The sequence below is a fragment of the Lytechinus variegatus genome, chromosome 7, assembly GCF_018143015.1.
Source record: "Lytechinus variegatus isolate NC3 chromosome 7, Lvar_3.0, whole genome shotgun sequence".
NCBI classification, from domain to species: domain Eukaryota; kingdom Metazoa; phylum Echinodermata; class Echinoidea; order Temnopleuroida; family Toxopneustidae; genus Lytechinus; species Lytechinus variegatus.
The window spans coordinates 26,689,747-26,714,407 of NC_054746.1; the positions used below are offsets into that span (position 1 = coordinate 26,689,747).

General features: G+C 35.2%; 1 protein-coding gene across 1 annotated transcript in view; it reads right to left on the reverse strand.

Moving 5' to 3' along the window:
• LOC121418085 overlaps positions 1-24,455 on the reverse strand; it is a 68,252-nt gene extending 43,797 nt beyond the window's left edge. Inside the window, exon 1 of the mRNA XM_041611791.1 lies at positions 23,362-24,455. Within this exon, the coding sequence (XP_041467725.1) occupies positions 23,362-23,500 (139 nt within the window). The 5' untranslated portion in view covers positions 23,501-24,455. The remainder of the gene's footprint in view (positions 1-23,361) is intronic.
• Positions 24,456-24,661: the final 206 nt, after the last annotated feature.

The following is a 24,661-nucleotide window of genomic DNA, read 5'->3' on the forward strand; positions in this document are numbered from 1 at the left end:
TTGTTCCACGATCGTGACTTGGCCTGGCCAAGATACATTTAAGATCATCGGATGCAGGGTTATTCAGGCATTTATGTACTTGGAATATTCTATGTTGATTTCACCGAATGGGCAGTTCTCTAAAACTTATCAACACATGTGAGTTCGTAGATGTGTACCCAGAACCATTCTAGCCATTTTATTGTGTAACTTTACTTATCTATCAAAATTTTTCGATGAGGCATTTGACATGCAACATCGCAATACTATAGAAGTGGCATGATTAAGGAACAAAATAACTCTTCAAAATTTCATTTGGTAAAACCGGTTTTGCAGATCATCTTAAAAACCATATTATTTGAGATACTTTACTGGGTATATAATCAATGTGCTCTTTCCATACTAATATTATCGTTGATCAAGCATGACACCGAGATATTTAAATTTCTTCACTCTTTTTATGTGTTGATTGGGGAGCATCAAATCCAGATCATAAAATGCTTTTTTCGAGTGCCTAGTAAAATAAATTTTGTTTCAGTGTCAGCTTATTATTGGTAAACCAATTTTCTTATATACCTGCAGACCAACTTGCATACCATGTTGCAATTCATCAACATTTTTTGCTTTAAAAAGCAAGACGGTATCATGTGCATGCATTCATACATATGTACTTTGCATTCAAGTTCAGTAAAATCCAATGGAAGAATATTGATGTGAATTACAATCATTATCGGCCCAAATATTAAGCCTTGATCGAGGCACTCCAAAGGTAACCCGGGCAAATGGATATATACGATATCTCTCTTCTAAATACGATCTGAACACGGACCTACTACATAATGAAAACCACTGCATCTCACAGCATTTGACACCATTTTTTTTTCTAATAGTAGGCCTATATGATGGTCAAGTTCAGATCAACAAAAATTGCTTCAGTGACGATATCGTCTAAGAATGTGATCAGTATAAATATCCCGGGAGTAATATGTATGTAGTTTGGTTCGAGTGATGCGGTCTAGAACAAGATTGCTCTCGTGACAATATATGCTTTCTTTGGAGAAATTTGTAAAGTTGGTAATGAACTGCTCTTTCTAATGTTTTGGATACAACAAGAAGGGCGGATTTAGGTCTGTAGTTTCCGATGTCTTCTTGATCACCACTCTTATAGACTGAAGAAACTGTTGGTATTTTTCATTTATCAGGAAACGTGTTTGTATAATAATTATGAAACGAAGCAAAATACAAGCATATACAATACAAAGGGGGAAACCCATTTTACACGAAAAGTTTACACCAAATAAAGGCTTGTGTAATATTTCAGCAGTCGTTTATGAACCGCGGCCCATATCTTGATATTTTTAAACATAATATTCTGGAGACATATCTGTTGTTATGCTATGTGGGACTCGAAAATAATTATTTGCACGTAAACGGTTGGTTGATGATTTATAATAATGCCCTCGGTCTTATAGACGCACTTAATTCAAGTTCAAGGAAATATCGAGTAGGAAAAAAAAAATATCAACGTAATTTTTTTGTTTGGTACGCCTTAACAGAAAGGATTAATATTGTTAAATAAAGATCTAACAGCACTATTCCGGAGGGTTTTCTTTACCCTATCCACAACAGCACCTGTCTGTCAAAGTTACCGCCAACAAAACCGACTAAGTCATCAATTCTGGCGTATATACTGTAGTGACATAGTCATAGAAAATTGGGTTTCTGCTCATCAGACTTGTCTTGGTCAGAATTATCTTCTTTTTAAAAATTGGAAACCTTTTTATTTATTTTTGTCTTATTATGCTTTGTGATTTTGCTTACAAAATTTCCTAGGGCAAACTCACCATCATTTGCGAGGGAAAAGCTTTTTTTTTTCGCTTGTCCTATTTTTTTTCAAATAACCAGCACCTTCTCACGGAGTTCGTTTCCAGACCCTTGACTATAGGGAATCTGAAGAAAAATCCTAAATTATTGGTTGGTTCATTTTTTTTAAATCAGTATTTTGAGATTAGCGCTTCATTTTTACCTCACCCTCTTCGCTCTCTCGTTAACTTTTTCCAATAATACATCCACTGACGATATTATCAGTGGCAAGGAGGCGACCGCATCATTATCATTTTTTTTCAAATAGTGAAAATAAAGGAAAAACCGGGAAAAGACAGAGAGAAGAAAGGAGATTACCAAATATACAGAGAAGCCTCTTCTGGGTCGTGTAAATCGATAATAATCCATCCTTTCATTTAAAAAAGTGTTTTAGTTTTGTAAAGTTGTGAGGTTTTTCTCAATTTTTCCATATATCAGATTTTATAAGAATATAGTGGCTTAATGGTTTTTCCAAGGATTTTTAAAACTCTTAAAACATTTAAATTAAATGTTTTATGAGTTTCTAATATGTTTCTTAATCTTTAAGGATTTTCTCTAGGGTGATATATTGTCAAAAAATGTGTAATCTTGTCAAAAAATGTGTAAGTTTTACATGTCGCTTTTTTACCCTGAGGCCGTCGTCAGCATCAAGCAGGTCGCTCATGACGACGGTCTCCTGCGTTCTGAAATTGAGTTAAATAATATTCTTCATATACTTTTTTTTATATTCAGAAAGAGATCGTAAATGATACGTGTGTCTAAAATGTATATACATGTAATTGTAAAATCTATGTTATAATTGATTATGTTGTATTATGTTGAACATGTTGAACGCAGAAATAAATTTCAAACAAACAAAGCAAACAAATATATTGGGTTTTCTATGCAAATTTTGCAATGCTTTTAATAACCATAAAGTTTTTAAAGGTTTTCATTATAATCCTTATACGCATAAAATGTTTAATAGTTTAATTATACATTTTTTTGCATAAGAAAGAAAATAGAAGATATTTCGGAAAAAATGAATAGTTAAGTGGGGTTTTCGAGAAGCTAGTTTTATTTTGAACATACCTTAAGCTTACGGATTGATTAAGGTTTCTACTTAAGAATACGTTTCCGAAGCATATAGAGTTTTAGTCTAGTTCAATATTCTAAACTGAAGTGTAAGGTTCTTATGCCCCATGTAGCGTCGTCATTTCCAATACCTTACTCTTAAAACCAAAGAATGAAAAGAAAATGTGTCTCAACTTAAATGTCTTAACCTTGAAGATCATTATACTTACGTTAGAACCCTACTCTTAACGAAAACAATAATAACCCATCATTAAAACCTAAAGACATCTACCCCAAAAGATTAAGTAGAATTTGATTCTTAAGAAGATTGTGCTTTACTAAGATCCGTATGCTAACCTAAATCCTTATGCTTAACTCAATCAACGTGGCAGCGTGCAACTGCAGTGTAACCATGATTGACCGCCAATCTCAAGGGTTACAGCCCGATAGACCGCGGGTCCGATAGACCGCGGGCCCGATAGACCGCGGGCCCGATAGACCGCGGGTCCGATAGTCCGCGGTGTGTGTAAAATTATCATCATGACAATATAGTGAAATTCATGTCATAAAGAGGTCAAAAGGTCAATGATACGAGTCCATGGGGTTTTATAACGATGACCCACTGGACAATCGCCCCCTGACATCTACTTCAAGGAAAATATTATCCCCATATTTTTATCGTCGGGGACTGTTACCCCCCCCCCCCGGAAATATACCCTCTAGACCATGGGTGTCGATCGGTATTCTTTGTTGGGGGGATGATTGACACAAATGTTCTTGTGGACGGGGATATTTCAACATTACCCCCACTAAAATAACAAGTTAGGACATTTGGGAGTGGTTGATATGCATGGTGTTCTTGGAAATTCCTTCATTGTTGTAGTGTACTATACTTGTATATTTTTGTGAAAATTCAATTTGTGTTACAAGTAAGCCTATTCTAAACTCATACCGAGAAAAAAATGACAAAAATTGACTGGACCATGTACATAGTGATCTGTTTATTGAGCATGATGTATACACAGGGGCGTCGATCCATTTTTCAGAAGGGGGGGGGGGGGGCAAAATTATGAATCAACGTTCCAAAGGCGCTCGATCACAATATATATATATAACTCATGAGAAAGAGACACATATCTCACCTTCACCAAATGCGAGCGCGAAGCGCGAGCTAAATCTTTTTAGTATGTCATGAAAACAGGAAAAATGGACCTGTTTAAGTTTGTTTGTAGTAACTCATGAGGAGGGTCGATGCATGTATCTCACTAGAGAGCGAGCTGAAATTTCTTTATATTCTGACCTGAAAGCTTGATATTCTAAGCATTTTTGGTACCAATGATTAAGATGGGTATCTAGAAGAACAATAGATGCGAGCGCGAGCTGAAAATTTTGATATTTTGATCTGGAAAAAAAGGACACTTTAATGAAAGATATATATCCAACAAAAGATTATTGCAAAATCAAAGTTCTTTTGAGGTTTAGAATTGAGAACGGGACATTATATTCACCTATATAATCATGAAAAGTATGGGTTTTTTGGTACATTATGCGAGCGCGAAGCGCGAGCTGAAAATTTTTATATTCCAATCTGAAAAGCAGACATTTTGAGCACGATTTTAATTCAAAATCGAGTTGGTATCTCAATCTCCCTTGCTGATTTCAGTGTAGCATTACAATCTTATTTTATTTTTTAGTTGCACATGCGGAATTATTGGGGGGGCAAAACGATATGTTTGCCCCCCAATATTTTATTGGTGGGGCGATCGCCCCCTGCCCCCCCCCCCACCCAGGATCGTCGCCTCTGTGTATACAACTTCTCTCTTAAATCTAACCTGACTGGCAATATCTTTATTCTTCTTAATGCATGACGATAAAATGCAGATTCGGACCAATTAAGACTAGCACAAATTACAACATGTGTGGCTTCTCGTGCGCCATCGGGCTTACTGTCATTCCTTTATTTATCTTGCCACCCTTTACTCCCTTTTATTTTTCCACCCTTTTGAGTTAATGATTTATTTAAATTAATTTATTCACCACTGGTGGGATGCAACACCCTAGCTATCAACAAAAGTTGATTTTCGTTGGGGTCCTTTTATGTCATGTGTTAAAAAATATCAGATACATAAACATTTCATTCTTTTTCATCTTGAACCTCCACCCATCTGTTTAATAGTCCTGAAAAAGAATGTTTTTATTTAATAACAATATACACAAATTGCGAGGGAAACAAACTGATTGATGGCATACTATAATCATCATGATCAAACTTTTCATTTTTTCATCATCATTATTAAATTTTTCTACCCTAAATAATTGGGGGGGATGATAATACAGGCCATCCCCCCACTTGAAATATTGGGGGGGATATATCCCCCCATCCCCCCCCCCCCCGTGATCGACACCCATGCTCTAGACGCCATACGGAGCCTCTAAAATGCCATGATCGACTTGACGACATGGCGAGACACTTTATCTTGCCATATCGACTAAATAAGCTTTATGTCCGCATGGCGAGATACGTTATCCTGCCAAGTCAGTCCACTTATAAAAAGTTATGTGTCAACAGTCAACATGACGAGAACATGGCGATTCAACGGGATTCTTGCCGGGACTTGTACACTTCATATCTCGCCATGTGGACATATGGACTTGACAAGATAGAATATATCGCTATGTCGAAATAATAAGCTTATTAATTACTTAGGCGGCGGAAGTGGGGGGGGGGGGCTTTCTCCTCTAAATTTTTAGTTGAGAACCTTTTTTTTGGTCGTCAATATCTTTTCTGCGCCCCCTCTCCCTAAATTGAGGTAGACCACCCTAAAATATTTTTGCCCCCCCCTAATTTTGGTTGATAACCTTCTTTTTTTTTCCTTGTCAAAATATTTTGGTGGTCCCTCCTAAAATTTTGGTTGATTTGCTTGTCAATAATTTTTTACCTGTGTCCATCCCAAAGTTTCAGGTGGATCCCCCTAAATGTTTTGCCTTCGGCCGCCAATGATTAATTAAGACATGGTAAGATAAAGTACCACGCCATGTCGTCACGTTAAGGCATTTTCACAATTATTATTTTCATAATTATCTGGGACAATTGTCTGGAGAGTAAATTTCTGGGGGGGGGGGGGTAACAGTCCCCGGCGGTAAAAAATATGGGGATAATATTTTCCTTGAAGTAGTTGTCAGGGGGTGATTGCCCTAATGGGTTATTGTTATAGAACCCATGCAGGCGCGGATCCAGGATTTCAAGGGGAGGGAGGGGAGCAAATTTGACCCGATGTTTGGCGCCCATGTGTACTTTTCGAAAAATGGCGCCTACTCCCTACCGGTCAGACTAACTTAAATTATCTTATAATCACATTAAAAAAGAAATAAAGACCACTTTTTAATGTGTTCTTGAAAAAAAATCCATGAATACATAAATACCAAAAGGTAGGGGGACACAGGGGCGGTTCCAGCCTTTGCCAATAGGGGGGGGGGGTGGGGCGGAAATTTGTTTTCAGCCATATTTTCCCCGATCGGCAGCTCGAAGATAATTTTTGTTTGTTTCTTTGAAGGGGTAGTCCTTATTAGTCACTTCTTGGCTTTATTCTCATAAATTAATACATAATATCATAATCCTCATTTATATGATGCGAGCGCGAAGCGCGAGCTAATTTTTTGGGAAATTTTAAAGTTGAACTGATTCTGGGCAATGTTTGTTATCCTGAAAAAGACATGTATGCAACTTAATAATTACTACGAACGCAAAGCGCGAGGGGAAATGAACTGATGAAAAAGATAGCTGTTAAATTTGATTTGACAATCAAATAATGCGAGCGCGAAGCGCGAGCTGAATCTCTTCGAAATTTTCACCCAAAGAAAGGAAATTCTAAGCACTTTTTTATTAACTCAAGCAGAATAGGTATATGAGAAAACAAATAAATCAAGCGCGAAGCGCGAGCGGAAAATTTCTAGATTTAGTTCCATGATATTTACTGAACGAGACACTCTATTCATGATTTGTAAATCCTAAAAAAAAAGAGATTTAGACGTAAAAGGGGGCCACTCTGTTCATGTTTTGTAAATCATCAAAAGGATGAGTAATATGGGGTCTTCCTACATTAATAATGCGAGCACAAAGCGCGAGCAGAAAATTTTTGATATTGTGATCTGAAACTGGATAATGATTTAAATTAGAGAACAAGTTGGGTATCTGAATAAACATGCTCGAGCGTGTTTCATATTTAGACCTAGAATCTAGGCATTCTAAATACAACTTTAATCATGAAAATTATGAAACTTTGATAGTCCGATCTGAAAAAAAGAGAGTCAATTTCAGCTTTATATTTCTAGCACTTTGTAAAAAAATTGTAAGGTGGATATTGATCGCACTTAAAAAAGAGCTGATATTATTATGACTTTGAGTTTTGACATAGGACCGGGACATCCTTTCGACATGCCATCATATGAAAATGATGACTATCTTCCTATTAATCTTGCTAAGCGTGAGATGAAACAAAGGGACAATTTAATTATTAAATTGATATCATATTTATTAATGCCTATTGAGGGCACAAAATCTGATGATATCATGGCATAAAAACTGGATATTTCACTTTTGAGATTATGAATAGGATGCATCAGTTAATATATTTGTAACCATTAATGCGAGCGCAAGTCGCGACCTATAATTTTTGATAAACTGTCATGAAAAGGGGATTTTAAGTAGTTTGTTGTATAAACTATATTGAAACATTTATATAACTCGCCAATCAAAATGCGAGCGTGCAGCACGCTAGCTGATGCGTCTTAACAATCAGACAAGAAAAGTGATATTTTGAAAACTTTATGGAATCCCCAAAAATATAGGTACATGATAAATCAAAATTTGCAAGCGCGTAGCGCAAGCAGCAAATGTTAACATTCAAACCATAAAATTGACATTTTTACAGAGCACTTTTCAAAAACCAACAAGCAAAAAAAAGGGTTATCATCGCCAAATTAAGGTCATCTCGTCCCAAAATACATGTTTTATTTCGATTTAGAATAATGTATTTCTATGATTATAAAAGACCAAAATAGTAGGGGGACATTTTATATTGTGCCCCCCGACTATTTTGAGTAGGTGGGACACGTTCCCCCCCTTTCCCCCCTGGGATTTCCGCCCATGATGTAATATCAGTGGGAGCGCGAAGCACGAGTGATTTTGGGGGGTTTCAATTTGGTTTAACTTCTCACCAGATTAAGCCCTACCAGAATATTGTGAACCGGAGCTGTAGTTTCTGTACTGTTGTTTTAGTATACCCTTCAATATTATTAATGATAACCTCTAGGGAATATGCAATCTCGACTAATTATCCTCATCAGTGGCGTATTTATTCAGCATGGGTGCAGGGGGGGGGGGGCGATCGAGGGCACCAAGATATAAAAATAGATGAAATGGGGGGTAGACGTTAAAGAAAATCTGAGATTTTATTCTTGAAAAACAAGGCCTAAATAAATAATGAGAACCCGATGCGCGATCTGATTTTTTTCCCTGTATTTTATCTTAAAAGCCTAAGTCAGGGGCGGTCCCAGCTTCCGCCAATGGGGGAGGGGCCATTTTTTCACCCATATTTTCCCCGATCGGCCGCTCAAAGTTGATTTGTCCAAGTGCCGTAATGAGCCAACAATTTCGAGGGGGCTCGATATGGCGTATCGCATAAAATTGATAAGAAGTTGGCAGTGAGCGAAGCGAGCAAGCAAATATGTTGACACTTTTATTACAAAAATACAAGGTTGTGATAGTATTATAGATTTTGACGTAATATTTGGAAAATGATAGTATATTTCATCCTAATATCCCTTTCATTTCTCTCTATTTTTTCTAGGCGTTGATTCTCTCTTTTTTGTTGGGGGGAAGGGGCAAACGCCCATGTCTTGACAGTAATTTCCTAGATTTACTTTATAAGCAACATAAATGTGTTAAATCTCATAAGCCATATGCAAGCTAAAAATCAAATTTCATGTATATTGTCTTGAAAATTTAACATTCTGGGCAATGTTTGTGAACCTGAACAGGACGCGTATGTAACTAGATAATTACCACGAGCGCGAAGCGCGAGCAGAAATGTTACATATTATGGCCTGGTCGAAAAGTTAGCCATTAAGAAGATACATATTTCAACGATTAAACTGAACATTTTTGATATTCCAACCTAAAAAAAGATGAGATTTCAAATCCCCCAATGGGACATTCGACATTCATTTCCATCTCTCTCTTTCTTATCTTTCTTCCCATCTTTCTCTCTTTTTAATATTATTCTCTTCCTATTTTTGTCTTCTTCTTTTCCCCCTTTTCCTTTCTTTTCTTTTCTTTCTTTTCCCTCTTCCTCTTTTTTCTCTTTCCCCCATTACTTATCCCTCTTTCTTTTTCTTTCCTTTCCCCTTTTTTCTCTTTTAATCTTTTTTTCTTCTCTCCCTCCCCCTTCCACACTCTCTCTCTCTTTATTCTCTTCTTTTCCCCTCTTCCTCTATCTCTCTTTTTTCTTATCTTTCCTCCCATTTTCCTCTCTATTTAAATATTCTTCTCTTCCTTTCTCTTTTTTTTCTTCTTCTTTTTCCTCCTTTTCCTTTCTCCTTTCTTTTCTTGTCTTCCTTTTCCCTCCTCTCTTTTTTCTCTTCTTTCCCCCTGTTCTTCTCCCTTTTTCCTTATCTTTCCTTTCCCCCTCTTACTCTCTTTTCTATTATCTTCTTTCCCATCTTCCTCTCTCTTTTTATTCTCTCCTTTTCCCCTCTCCCACTCTTTTTTTGAGCGCGGGGGGGGGGAGAGGCAGTTCCCCCTCGCCCCCATGGCTCCGCACCTGATAGAACCCCATGGTCTTGTATCATTTGACCTTTGGACCTTTCGATGACATTTGATATACATGTATCTGATCATAATTTTACACGCACTGCGGACTATCGGACCCGCGGTCTATCGGACCCGCGGTCTAACGGACCCGCGGTCTATCGGACCCGCGGTCTATCGGACCCGCGGACTATCGGACCCGCGGTCTATCGGACCAGCGGTCTATCGGGATGTCCCCATCTCAAGTGTTCAGCGCAATCTTTGCTGCAATGCACCTCAGACCCCTTGTTGAGTTGCCTTTTTACTTATGCATACAAAAGTAAAAATACAATTTTACAAGGTAACTCAAGATGGGTTTAATTTTCAGTTCAATTATATTGCTAGATTATTTTCGAAATTGATTTTGGCAGGGAATAATATTATTTTGAATAGGAATTCTAATGAATGCCACATTGATAGGATATCTTGCTACATTTTGGTATATTGTTATAAGAGCGAATTATGCTCTTTAAAGTGAAATTGGCCCACATGACTACACGCAGTCCATCTTTCCAAAAACCAAAAAACAACAATTTTTTAAATTTTAAGGGTGTTATTTTGCACTTTTTGATAATCTTTTAAATGGAGTCTTTTGTTTGAATTCATTTATGTTTATCAAATTAATATTTGATCGAATGTCATTACAATGGCATGTAAATACATTAAAAAATGAGATGACATATGAAAAAAAAATATTGACCTAATAGCATGTTCATCCTCAAATTATTTTGTATAATATTTACATTGTATCGTTACTGATTTTGAAATGCTCTGGAAAAAGACTAGATCTACTTTGCACAATCTCGCCCCCATTGTCTGAATTTACAACTTTTGTTCGTTAAATTTTCTCATCAACAACAAATATTTTACATTATTCCCAATAAAATTGTCAGTATTGATGTAATATTTTCATAGACCAGAAAGTTATTTCGTCTACAAATATGTACTTTTTTACTCTTATTATCTAGGGTAGGCGGGGCCAGGCCAGTACCCATTTTTGTTGGTACGCGTTTTAACCCCCCCCCCCCCATCCCCTAGTACTTTGGAACACCGCGGTACGATATCGTAAAGTTCGCAGTCAGTTTTTTAGCGGGATACGAAGAAGAAAAGCTGAGGTTCGGTATTTTTTGCTTTAATAATAGACAGGCATACCGTAGGATAATAGAATGCCAAATCTAAATAAACAAAGACTCTAGACATAGATGAGTGGAAATGTCATAAATAATTTGCGAAGAATGAAGGCACGTACAACTAAAAGACGTTCTATAAACAACAAGCTTTATAAGCATATGATTTCAAGGTGGTAGAAAGCATGTTGAATTATGATACTATGTAAATGAGAACAGATAGATCGTAATTATCTTTTCAATAGTAAGTGCACTGCATGTCCTCTTTCATTTTCAATCACTAGAATGTATTCATTCATCCATTTGTTTACTCTGAGGAGTTTACTGTCCACTTGGTCAAAGGTGAACCACGTGATAAATTGTAGATTTATATTTAAATTATCTATAGTATGCGCAGATTGTAATACAGTGTGTTGCTATCTTTGGTAAAGTTATTTGTATGTATGAAGGGGGCCCTATGTCCGCGCACCAAACTATTTAAGTTAAGATTTAGCATGAATTTCTTTTTATTTCACAAAGAATTTCAGTTAATAATGTTCCGTATATTTTTATGAGTAAGCATGCCAAAAATCTCATAAGAAATTGAAAAAAATATACATTAATTTTCTTGGAAAAAAACCTCAGCCAGTCATTTTCAGATTGAACTAAAACAAGTGGTACATATCTGGCAGTCTCGCCTGCATTACGCGATTCAATATAGCAGCAGTGCTGACTTTGAAATCAGCAATTGAATAATTATTCACAAAGAAAACATTCATATGATAATAAAATACTGCCCAAAATGACCTTTGACCATGATCATGTGATCTAAGATGTGTGCAAAACAAGCATTTATACTTGATTACCCCAGGGACGTGATCTATTTTCATGAACTAGATCCATAAACTTTCTATAAGTTATGATGCCAATTCAACAAATACCCCCAACATGACCAAAATTCATTGACCCTAAATGAACTTTGACCTCTGTCATTTGACCTGAAACAAAGACAAGATGTTCAGTAATACTTGATTACCCCTATGTCCAAGTTTCATGAACTAGGTCCATATACTTTCAATAAGTGAAGATGTCATTTCAAAAACTTAACCGCCGCCTCCGTCGGAAATGCGGCGCCTATAATCTCGCTTTGCTATGCAGGCGAGACAAAAATAGTGGCCCATGTCTGAGCACCATTTCTCTTTACACACGATTCGGGGATTTCGATGAGAAATGCATTAAATTCATTATTTTTCTACCATTTTCAGTCGGACTTTCTATGTATTGCATGTATAAAGTTTGTGGTCGTGGCGAACCATAATCGACCAGATACGCGTGTGCGAAGACTTGGTGACTGCGCAAACTCGGGGGACCATTACGCGCACTTTGATATAAGGTAAACCCAAACCTACTGGCCGAATTCACAAATGTGGCTTTGGAAACCCTCGGTTGAACCAGGGGTGGATCCAGGATTTTTTTCAAAGGGGGGATGCCGAAGACCCTGTAACACGCACCGAAGGTGCGTCCTGACAGGGGGTCAGGGAGCCCTCCCCAAGAAAAATTTGGGAAAAAAATTATGCCCCTTATATGCGATTTCGGTTTCACTTTCCATGAAACCAATTGCTAATTGATATTCAATTTGGATGTCCAATGGGTATTGAATCGGAATTTCGTCCTGTGATATATATATATATCTGTTACAATGTTCTGCATAGTCGACAGCCGCCAGTTTTTCACTGATATTGATAAACGTAATAAATTTACTTGCTTATATGGCCTACAGAGAGATGGACCAACGCCCACTTTTGGACACGGTGATCCTTGAAAAAACACTAAGCTGTTTCAAGATTGATTTTTAACAAAAATTGGGAAATAATACAGCCAAGTAACCAAAATCAAGGAATGTAACATTTTTTTTGTTGTTCAGGGGTGGTATTCTGAGGTCATTTTATCTTTAAAATATTTTATTTTATCTCTTAAAATGAAACTGGTATTCTGAGATGAGATTTTATCTCTCAGATAAAATTTTAGATTTTATCTTGCGTATAAATTTTATCTTGCGTATCTACAGATGATACGCAACAGAACAATGCCTGCGTACACATACCAATCGCGTATCTGGCCATTGCAACGCAGATTATGTGCTTGCGCCCATGTTACTTTGAAGAAGAAATAAAATAAACTTAAAAGAGGGTAGAGGCTATTTTGTCTCTGCGACGTTGATTTCACCAGTATTTCTAGGTGAATTAACCCCAAATGGTGACATGAAAATGAAGAAAATTTACATATTTGTTTAGAATAACACCTTAACGTTTTTCCTGTACAATCAGAGAGTATTTCATAGGACTTTTCTTGACTAATATTGTCTTTGAAATGATGCTTGAAAAGATGCGATATAGACTTCGAAAAAAGATGAGAGTATTGTCCTTTTAGTTAAAAAGAAATCTCCGTAAAGACGCGCAAGTGTATAGTGCAAGCGTATTTGAAGTCAATAAATTGACGCAGTCTCACCCCTTTGCCACACCTCCTGGCGGAATGGATTTTTATTGGTGGAGTGATATGAGAGAGCTATAAAAGCGCGTTTCTAATTGGATATTGATTAAAAAATAGGTGTGTCTTACAGAGATGAAATGAAGATAAAATGGTTCTCAGAATACCAATTCGGAGAGATTTTAAGGGTATTTTATCTCACTGATTTTAACGGAGATAAAATATTTTATTTTATCTGAGATAAAATGGATCTCAGAATACCACCCCTGGCCTCTTTGAAAATAAGAATAACATTACGAAATGCGAGCGGAGTATTTTGAGCTACGTAAACTATCGACGTAAACAATTCTTACAATGAAACAAGGATATTAAAAGGTGCTACGTTTAATTGTAATTTTCCGATTACCCAGAATTTTCCTGTAATTTTTTCATTACCCGAACATTACCTGAAAATGATCCAGATTACCCGGAATTCGGGTAATTTGTGGAAACATTGGAGGTAACCCCATTGCACTCAGCCTAATGGCTTCGTGGCACGGATTGAAGAGAGCCTCAACTGGAGAGCATGAGGATAGATCGCATGATAAACTCACGTGCATGCATCATTTTATATACCATTTAAAAAATTATGATGGGGTGTCCAAACTTCGCGGACATTTAAAAAATATCAATCAATTCGTTCACAAATTATTCACATTTTATACAAAAACAATTCAAATTATATGTGCCAAATTGACGGCAAGATTGTAAACTATAAAATTATAAACGAAGTATGTGAGGTAGGTTAAGGAGTTTCGCCGGTATTGCGAATTCAAAATTCTATTTTGACACACGAATGTGCGCTGTGCTGAAAAACCGTTCTGAATAAAGTGTGATCTAATTTGGGAGACCAAAGTTTTGTGCAGATTTAAAAAAAAACTCATGCTCAAAAGGTAAGATTTTTATATCAGATAAACGGCAAAATGGTATAGAGAATCGGCCAGCACTACGTTTTACTCACATTTTTGATGATATCTGCTTGCAAAATGATGATATCGTGATGATTGTTGAGGATTTCAGACTTTTTTTAGGAGCGTGCACTAACGGTGACAAATTTGCCTAACTTTTGCTCATATTTTCATGAATACTGAACTCATACTAAAGAAACACTATAGTGGGTAATTTTAGGTCGCTTTTCATGTTGATGATTACAGATTGAATAGTTTTTTTAGATAATGACCGTCCGCGAAGTTCAATGCCATATATGCAAATGTTCTTGTAGAAAACTGGAACAAACCGGTTCTTCCGTTTTCATTCTTATTTCTTTCCTCTTTTCTGCTTTATTAAGCAAATCCGTAAATGGATGGAGCTATTAAAGATGCGAGCACATGTAAACAACAGAAAACCAAAATTTAAATATCACATGATTTTGCTTTCAGAATGATTATAATGGTGCTATATTCGAAAAAAGGAAGTTTATTCATTTATCACGTTTTAGAATGATAAAAGTATGCAACTCCGTGCGACTCCAACTGAAAGAAAAATAACGAATGAATTTATTAATGATGCAACATGGAAAGGAACAATGAGAGGAAGAACGTCCCAAGTGGAATTGGACATTTCTGGACAAATCTACAAAGAACATTGTCTTTTCTCCATATTTTATCTTATCTCAGAGATATGACAAAATCGGTATTCTGGTGGATGTCATAACTTTTGTCACAAAAATTGTCATAAATTTTGTCTCTTCTCTTTAGCGCGCATAATCGCGTAATCCTTTTATACAAGCAAAAGATATGACAAAAGTTATGACAGGGGGATAGCAGTCATAAATTTTGTCAAATCTTTTAGTACCAAATACCCTGCCGACTGAATGTCAAGCAAATAATTATATTATTTAGATTAGATTGTGGTATTAGTCTCACTCATCTTCCATGACAATTTTCAAAATTATTTTTTCATGCTACAATTAGTTAGGCCCTACATATTTATTCCTCCTTTTTTCTCTGTTTTCCTTACTTTTATACTAATTTCTCCTCTAAAATTCTTCACAGCTCCCTGTCTCTCTTTTTGTAATTAAGCGCATCAATATACGCGTAGTTGCGCGATGCCAGCAACTGTTTTGGGGATACGCCCTACCTGCCACGGGGCTTTCCTGTTGGCTAGAAGGGCTCCAACTGGGAACTAACGATGATTTTGATTGGTTTGCTTCCGAAAAGATGGGTATTTTGAGAGATATGACAGGGAAAAGACAATGTCCAGAATACCTATTTGTGACAATCATAGTGGTGTCAAATCTCGGAGAGAAATGACAAAATTTATGACAAAAGTTATGACAGAGTTCCAGAATACCACCCCAGGGGTGGTATTCTGTAACTCTGTCATAACTTTTGTCATCATGTTCAGAATACCGCCCCAGGCTTTCAGACTGGTTATTATAGAAATTATATAAGAGATTAGATATGTGAGCTTCATAACGGGCATTGTTGAAGGATTATGAATTGCACCATAAACTAACTGATGCAACTTCATGCAAGTCGCATGAAATTAAGAGTGTATATTAAATATTTTTCATTTAATAATAAACATTAATTTGTTTAGTTCCATGCCTAGTATACTAGTACATTTATAATATTAATTATGTCCATTTATATAGCGCAGTTACTATGTGCATATACTCAACTGCGCTTTCATACTTGGTTTCATAATAATTATTACCCCGGCTGTAGCTGAGCCGCCATATTAATAGGCGCTAAAACGTTACAGGAATAAATCCTAACGGGTACCCATTCACCTCACCTTGGTCGAGAGCAGCACAATGTGGATAAATTTCTTTCCGAAGGAAATTACGCCATGGCTAGCTATAAATGGCTGGGATTCGAAGCCACGCCCCCCTTTTTCAAAGTCCGAAGACTAATCTACTGGGCCACACCGCTCCACATTTATAACACAGGCGTTTTGTTAACATTTTGAGATGGACAGACTTTGGAGTGGTATCAACGGAACGTGGTGAAATCAAATTCTCAAAATCTTTGTTAGTTGCATTTACCCCCTTTTTTTTTGGGGGGGGTGTCTTTTTCGGACTTTTCAGTATACATCCAAATATATATTTCATAATAATTTAGATCCTATTTTGTCTGTTCATAATTTTTCTCATGATCATGATCATGCAATAATGTTGGATTATAGCTATATTCCTGCTTTTCTTAGTTTTTTTACGTGTATTCAAACAATTATTATATATTGTGCAATATATTTTTTTCGAGATTATCAACATGGATTCCAAATACAATTTCAACTTTCACCCTTAACTTTAATTTGTAAAATATTTCACGCTTTTTGGTTTGGAGAGTTCCGTGATTATGGGGAATAGGCCTTCGCCTATTCGGGCCTCAACCCGTGGGCTGTTCCCCACAGATGTGGAAACCTGGCCTGAAATCAGCGACTGCCTTCATGCAGGGTCAACCCGAAGACACGTATTAGATTACTTATTGAAAATTCATACATTAATGTTTTGAACCTGTTATATCTTTTTGGGTAATAAATTTTTCTTTGCAGCGCGTTTTACACCTAATTAACGTGCAAAGTGAAGTGCATGTATAATTATGTAAGATTTATAAAGCGCATGCACTTTACATCTTAAATATGAACAATTCTTGATTTGAATGAACATACGTATGTATTACTTCACATCATACAATGCATTCTCGAGGCATGCAGTGTTTATGTAATTCTGTTTAAATTATTTTAGATCAAATCATCAATAATCTTTTTTCTAAAAAATAACAATATTTGATATTAATGATAATGCATGTGCGTCCGATCTGTATATTAATTGCAAACGACAAGTAAACGAGTAACCTGCAAACTTGATCTTTTTGAAAGAAAATCAGCCTGATGCCTTCAGTTTACATTAGAATGGTTACAAATTAAATTGACACGTAAACTTCCCCTTCTCTTTCGTTCTTCCTCCTCATCTTCTACCTAGGTAGGCAATATGTGTATAATATCGCACTTCATAATTATGATAACCCATTTCAATGAACTCAGTATCCAAGATTGTTGGTATACAATTCTTTTGTTCGTATTTTCTTTGCAGAGGATGTCTCAAGCTTTGGTAAACGTTCGATGATGTGGATTATATTTGATATTTCAGTCTTACCAAAGTGAAGTTATCATTAGTTTTTAGATACTACATCAGTTAGTATTTTATATAAAAAAGAATATAAATGAATATAACAAAATACAAAATTAAGAAACAAATATATATATAAAAAAAGTAAATACAAAGGATCAAAATTGATTTTTAAATGAAAACGCATAGTAATACGTTTTTTTTACCGTAATGTAGTGTAGTAATCGTAGACTGGAACAGTGCCCCAAATTCGGTGGAGATTTACCAGAAGTCAAGGGAAGATTGTATTTTCTTTATCTATGAAGAGCAAAATATTATTTGTCAAATTTGTTTTCACTTAATAAGAGGACACTGTGTTCGTGTATCAAATGATATTCTTCGTGCTGTTGATGACAAGAAGGCTGTTTTCCTCCTTCTGCTTGATCTTTCGTCAGCATTTGATACCGTTGACCATGATTTGCTATTGGATCGGTTGAAATATTGTGGCATAGAAGGAGTTGTTCTTGATTGGTTTTCATCTTATCTTCATGATAGATCACAGGTTGTCAAGATTGGTGAAAATATGTCGTCTCCTGTTAAACTTCCTTTTGGAGTGCCCCAAGGTTCAGTTCTCGGGCCGTTGTTTTTTGCCATCTATTCCAGTCCTCTTGCAAAAATTGCGCATAAACATGGCATAGACATTCATATGTATGCGGATGATACACAGTTGTATGTGTCATTTGATCCAACTGACCCTGCTAGTGAGTTGTCTGCCAGGCTTCGTTTACAAAATACAATAGATGATATGCGGTCATGGATGCTAAACAATAAGTTGAAATTAAATGAAAGTAAAACAGACTTGTTGATTATTAGTTCTAAATCACAAAGTCATTTGATTAAGGACCGGACTATACAGGTTGGGGACTCTTTGATTAAAGCCTTGTCATCAGTTCGAAATCTCTGTGTCGTATTTGACGAACATATGTCTATGGATGCACAAGTAAAGAAAATATGTCAATCAGTATACTATAATATTCATAATGTTAACAGCATGAGGAAAGTCCTTGACCATAAGTCTGCTGCTATGCTTATACACTCATTTGTACTATCTCGATTAGATGTTGGAAATGCTCTTCTTTTTAATATAACCTCACGCAATGTTAAAGGGGAATCCAGCCTTGGCCATAAAATGTTATGTTGGGAAGGAGAAAATTAAATTAAACAGAATGGTGAAAGTTTTAAAGAAATTGGACAAGCAATGAGAAAGTTATAGCTGCTTTAAAATTCGGATCACTAATACTATGTAGATTTCAAATTGGCAACTGTGTAAGTAAATTATGACAAGGGGCAAGGACAACTTTCCCATAGGCCATGTACTTTATTATCAGGGATTTGTGGTTTTCTCCTAAGTACCAATTCCCCTGGGGCAGTAATCTAAATATAACCCAGGTAGTATATTGTAGTATGTCCTCATGAAAGAAAAATATAATTTGAAATAAAACTTTTGGGAAAAATTACATTTTAGCCCTAATATGTATTGGAGTACATGGAAGAGTAGTCCTTGCCTTACATCACTATGACATCCCATATGCGGCCAATTTGAAGTCTCCATGGGTATAGTGATTACCAATATTTACAAATTTTAAAAATTCATAACTTTCTTGTTGTTTGTTCAATATTGTTCAAATTTTCACCTTTCAACTTGTCTGATTTTTCTTTTCCTTATAAAAACAAGTTTTTATTTGGGTTGGATTCCCCTTTAATAAACTTCAGTATGCTCAGAATACAGCTGCCAGGGTTTTATTAACTGGTACATCAAAATATCAACACATCTCACCAATTCTCCAAAAGTTACATTGGTTGCCAATCCGGAAGCGTATAGAATTTAAAATACTTCTTCTCACTTGGAAAGTGTATAATGGTTTGGCACCAAAATATCTACAAGAGCTTGTCACGCCTTATGCACCAGCTAGAAGCCTGAGATCATCACACCAGCAACTTCTTAAGACTCCCAAGACACGTGTAGCATATGGTGCACGAGCTTTCTCTGCCTCAGCACCTTCTCTCTGGAATAATTTGCCATTAAATTTAAGAATTATACAATCACTGGAGACCTTTAAATCCAAACTGAAATCTTATCTTTTCTAACAGTATTAGTTATTGGCACTTTGACACTCATCCAAACTTTCTCTTTCTTTCTTTTCTTGTGCGCCTCGGAATAGAATATTTCTAGATAGATGGCGCTATATAAATGCCTATTATTACTATTATTATTATTATTAGTATCAGGGTATTCGTCTCATCTATTCATGTATAAGCAAACGCGTTATAAAGCTTGGCAAAAAAAAATAATTAAAGATATCATAGTCGTCAGAGATTCCGAAAGTCGAGCAAAGAAACGAAGGGAATCTAATTTTTCAAAGATGGATGGCGATAGAAGATATGGTATTATTTATCGGTGCATGAATTTGAAAAGAAAACGCCTAACGTTTTGCGGTAGCTCTCCGTTATTTTGCTGTATAGAATGAGCCGGCCCGGGGGAACAGCTGCAAAATGGGACTACGAAGCGTTTGTCGGACGTTTTATGCATTAAGCTCTGTTTTATCTGACAGTTACCATAGTAAAAGTGCTCTTCAGTCAATCCGAATCAAGGAAATTTTACAGATCTGATAACTTGTCTGAAGACAAATGAAGATGAAATGCTTTCATGATAATTACAGTAACACAGTATTCAGTCATTCAGTCACTATTGGGACGGCTTTAATTACAATTGTTATTCAATTCTATTTAATGGGTCCAACCCAATAGTCCAACCATTATGTTCAATTTTGCTCCAAATGTAATTTAGGGCTTTTATGGAATCTCTTGACATAACATTTTTCACTTTATCAAAATTCATTTGAAAATGATTGTTTTATGTTCATATTAAAACCTGACAAATTCTGAATTCATAATTATTTGTCACGTAAAAGTTTACGAAATAAAAATAAATTAGTATCACATCACGTTCCTTTGTCGTTCATTTTGAAGAAAAAAGAAAAAGATTATTTGTCTTGAAAATAATCTGTGACGATGAAAATGTGTATAAAATGGAAATGTTAAAGAACGTTCACTGTCAAAGAAAATGAAGGTTGCAATTCAAATTTTGAATAATCGATACACTGATACGCACGATTAAAGGAGAATGAAACCTTGGAAGAAGATAGCTTGTATGAAAAAAAGAAAAAAAAGATCAACGAAAGTTTGAGAAAAATCTGACAAATAATAAGAAAGTTATGAGCATTTGAATACTGCAATCAATAATGCTATGGGGATCCTCACATAACTTTGAAAACAAGGTCGATTTTGTGACTGATATCATTTGAAATTGGTAAACTGATTTTTTCTATTCAAAACGTCAAATTTCTATGAAACCAATACTGTATATTTCATCATTAGATCACTAGACTACACAAGCATAAAGTATGAATCGATTCAAGCCCCCTTTTCTGTAAAAAGTTTTTGGTCATCTTTATTAATTCTGGAAGTCTGGCCTTTTGTATTCTATATTTCAACTAGAAGATTTCTGAAAGCCTTGGTTGATATAAATAAATATATATGTTTAGCAAGCGAAAAAAATAACTGAATTGCATGGGTGTATGTTATTTTTGGCCTCAACTATATATGTATATAAATTTATATATGTATATATACAGTTGAGGCCAAAAGTTTACATATACCCATAAAATTCAGTGACTTTCATTTCGCTTACCAAACATATATATTTGTTTATATTAGCCATAACGAAATTGGTATCAAATGAAAGAGGGTTTTATCAGCTCTTTCAAATGACTGGGTTGTCATTGGGATTAAAGTATATTTCAGGTGGAAATTTCTTTGGAGAAAAAAATAATATTGGTGCCAAATGTATTCTATTGTTTATTACTATATATCTTCAACGTCGTTTCATAGAAATATATATCTATGATTTATATTACATTTTCTATCATGATGCGACAACTGAACAAAAAAAAGTGTAATCTCAAATGTTTGTGTTGAGAAGCAACGAGCACAAATATGAAATGTTTTTGTCAAGTTTATCTTTATTTGTCTGAAATATGAAGATTTAGGGGGAAATGACACCTAAATATTTTTCAGCTCCTAATGACATAGAAATGTGATGAAGGGGCATGACATACTCATTTGTTTGACATCAAATTTGTCATGATATTTTATAAGTTACGGTAAATTGTATGATGTTTGGCAATTGTTAATTTCCTGGGTGTTTCTAAACGTCTGGCCTCAAATGTATATGTATATATATATATATATATATATCCTCTTAAAACTATTTTTGTGATGTCGGGTTTATAAAATTAAGTAACATTTGATCATGAAAGTGTTAGTTTTCGCGGAATATTGCATATAAAACGTTGACTAACTGGCATGTTTAAAAGCATCTAAAAATGTATATCCATCTAACTAACCCACCATGTTTTAGCACGCAAACTTCTGGTTTTAAGTTGTATAAAATGCCCCCAAAATATGAAAGATTCACAATTATTCGTTCTGTCATATTTATTCTACACTCATTTTGATCTTAAGTTGGCATGGAGAAACAGAGCTTGTATGTATTATATGAAATAAATAGACTGAAGCAGGATAAAACATTAACATCCTGATCATGTAGATCTGGGATTCGTACAAATATTCGCTTATACCAATAATATTAAAATGATCTTAATACCCGTGATATGAAACGATGCGAAACGGGTTAATTCTAGCAATTTGTGTAATGATGAGATTTGTCACTTGTGCAGACGTGCAATAAGTGTAATTTGTGGGAAATAACATATTTTATCTAGTGCTTATAAAAAATATCTACGTGTATAGTAAGCTCCCTGTATTATTATTATTATTATTATTATTAGATATCATTATCATCATTATTATTATTAATGTTATCATCATCATTATTATTATTGATATCATTATTATCATCAGTATTATTATTATTATCTTTATTATTATCATTATCCATGAATACAACATCGAAGAATTTCAAAGGACAATGTTTAATGTTTGATAGTTTAAATATCTTTTTACCGCAATTTCAGATAGGTAAACTTTATTGTGATTTGCCTTATGGTTTTCTTTTTTTAATATATATATATATATATATATACAAGCTATATCCCAGGAAATAATTACACAACTTTAAAAGAATTTGTGCTTGGGCCGTGGAGTATTAAAGCAATTTTTCAAAGATGACAAATATAAACTGGTATATATTCGAGGTATGGTATTGTCCCCTACTACCATTTATCAACTCCTGACAGTTCTGGCCAATATTTCTTTGCCAAATGTGGTGCCGACTGAAAAGTCGCGATTCAATGACAATTATAAAGAATGACGCTGACTACGACGCAACAGCCATTAATTATTGAAAAAAAGTATATGTAATGATATAAATTAACAATAATAAATTGGCGATGGCTTTCTTGTTACCGAGATCAGTATGTATCTGCCATCCTTTTTTAATATAAATGTCTGTAAACACACCTTATAGGAGCGCAAAGGGTAATATACTACAAATGCTATAATAATAACACTATATAACATTCCTTGGCTGAGATATCGTTTTAAAATACTTTAACCCATTTATTAATTACTTGTTTTAATATAATATATAGATAGATTATAGACTATTTATAAATACAATATATGTATAGTATAATGTATATATATATATATATATATATATATATATATATATATATGTATATATATATATATATATATATATATATATATATATATATATATATATATATAATATATATATACACACACACACACACACATATATATATATATAATCAGTACGCCTGAGGAATGCCTTTTCAGACCACAAGCTTGTATAATAAAATCAAGGAAGAATGAAGTATATTTACCGTTTCCGGCCCTGTTGGGGCGGCAAAGCGTCGAAAATATAATTATCATAAAAAGCACACTTTGAGACAGAGTAGGCATCCTGATTTTTGTTTCTTTCCACAATGCGATGTGATGATGTTCATTTATACCAGTATTCATTCAATAAAATGTCATCTATAGTCGAAATGTATGATTGGCGTCTTTGCGCTTGAATACAACATCCTACTCCCTGGAGTAAAATCATTTAAACGAAGAGATCCTGTACGGTCGAAGCATGCAAGAATGGTTGACAATGTTGATAAGCCTTGTCTCTTAGAAAGCCAGACGGCATAACAAGGAATGAATAAAAATGTTTTCGTCAAGTTCGTTAAAGGTGCAGGACAGGGGAATTTACCTTCCTCAGAGCTACTGGGTAGGGCGCGATGAGCAGTGTTGTCTTTTTAAAAACGACATGAATAGACGGAATATTCATAACTTGGTCACCAAGGTCCTTCTAAATTTAAATTAGCAAGCATCCTGTATTCTTTTGTTATATTTTAAGGAACGCCTGCTATTGCTTTTTCATGTGCAAACCTTGAATGTGGGGAGTGCTGCTTTTGAAAGAAAACCAATAAGGATTAAGAGACAGTTGATGAAATTTTCCAAAAAGGAGGAGGGAATTGTGTAGATCGAATCGAAAGAAATGTGCAATTACTGCACAACATGATTCTAATGGAGCACAGTGTGTGTCTATTCAAGTTAGTTTTATTGCCTAGGGTTTGAGTTCATGGGTGAATTTTCACGCGTGTGCTTTCCTTTGTTGTACATGCTGAATACAATGATCTAGTCATACTAACGACACGCGACACCAAACCGACCATGCCGACCGACGCTGCACCAATCGATATCTTTGATCGGTCTTGTCTCGAGTCGTTGGGTGTGGCTGAAGCATTGCGATGTACCAATCGATTGGCATACCGCAAAACTGACAATGACCTCTAGAGGGAAAGTCCCCATTACCTACCCTACCCGCATCTATCCTAGCTCAAGAATGATCCGATGTAATTGTTTTGTGAACTTTTCATAGTGATGAACTATATGTATTTGAGTATTATTGTTTAATGTACCATTATATAACGACCAAGTTACATTTGGTTTTGGCGCCAAACTGCTAAAGATATTCTAACCCCTAATACATAATAAATTTATACATAGTTGAATCTTATAACAGTCTTGAAACATCTTTCAGTTTCAGATTTATTTTTTTTCTCATTTCCAACAAAACAGTAGACAAAATCCATCATAAACACAGTTATAACAATTGAAATGTAATAAAGAAAT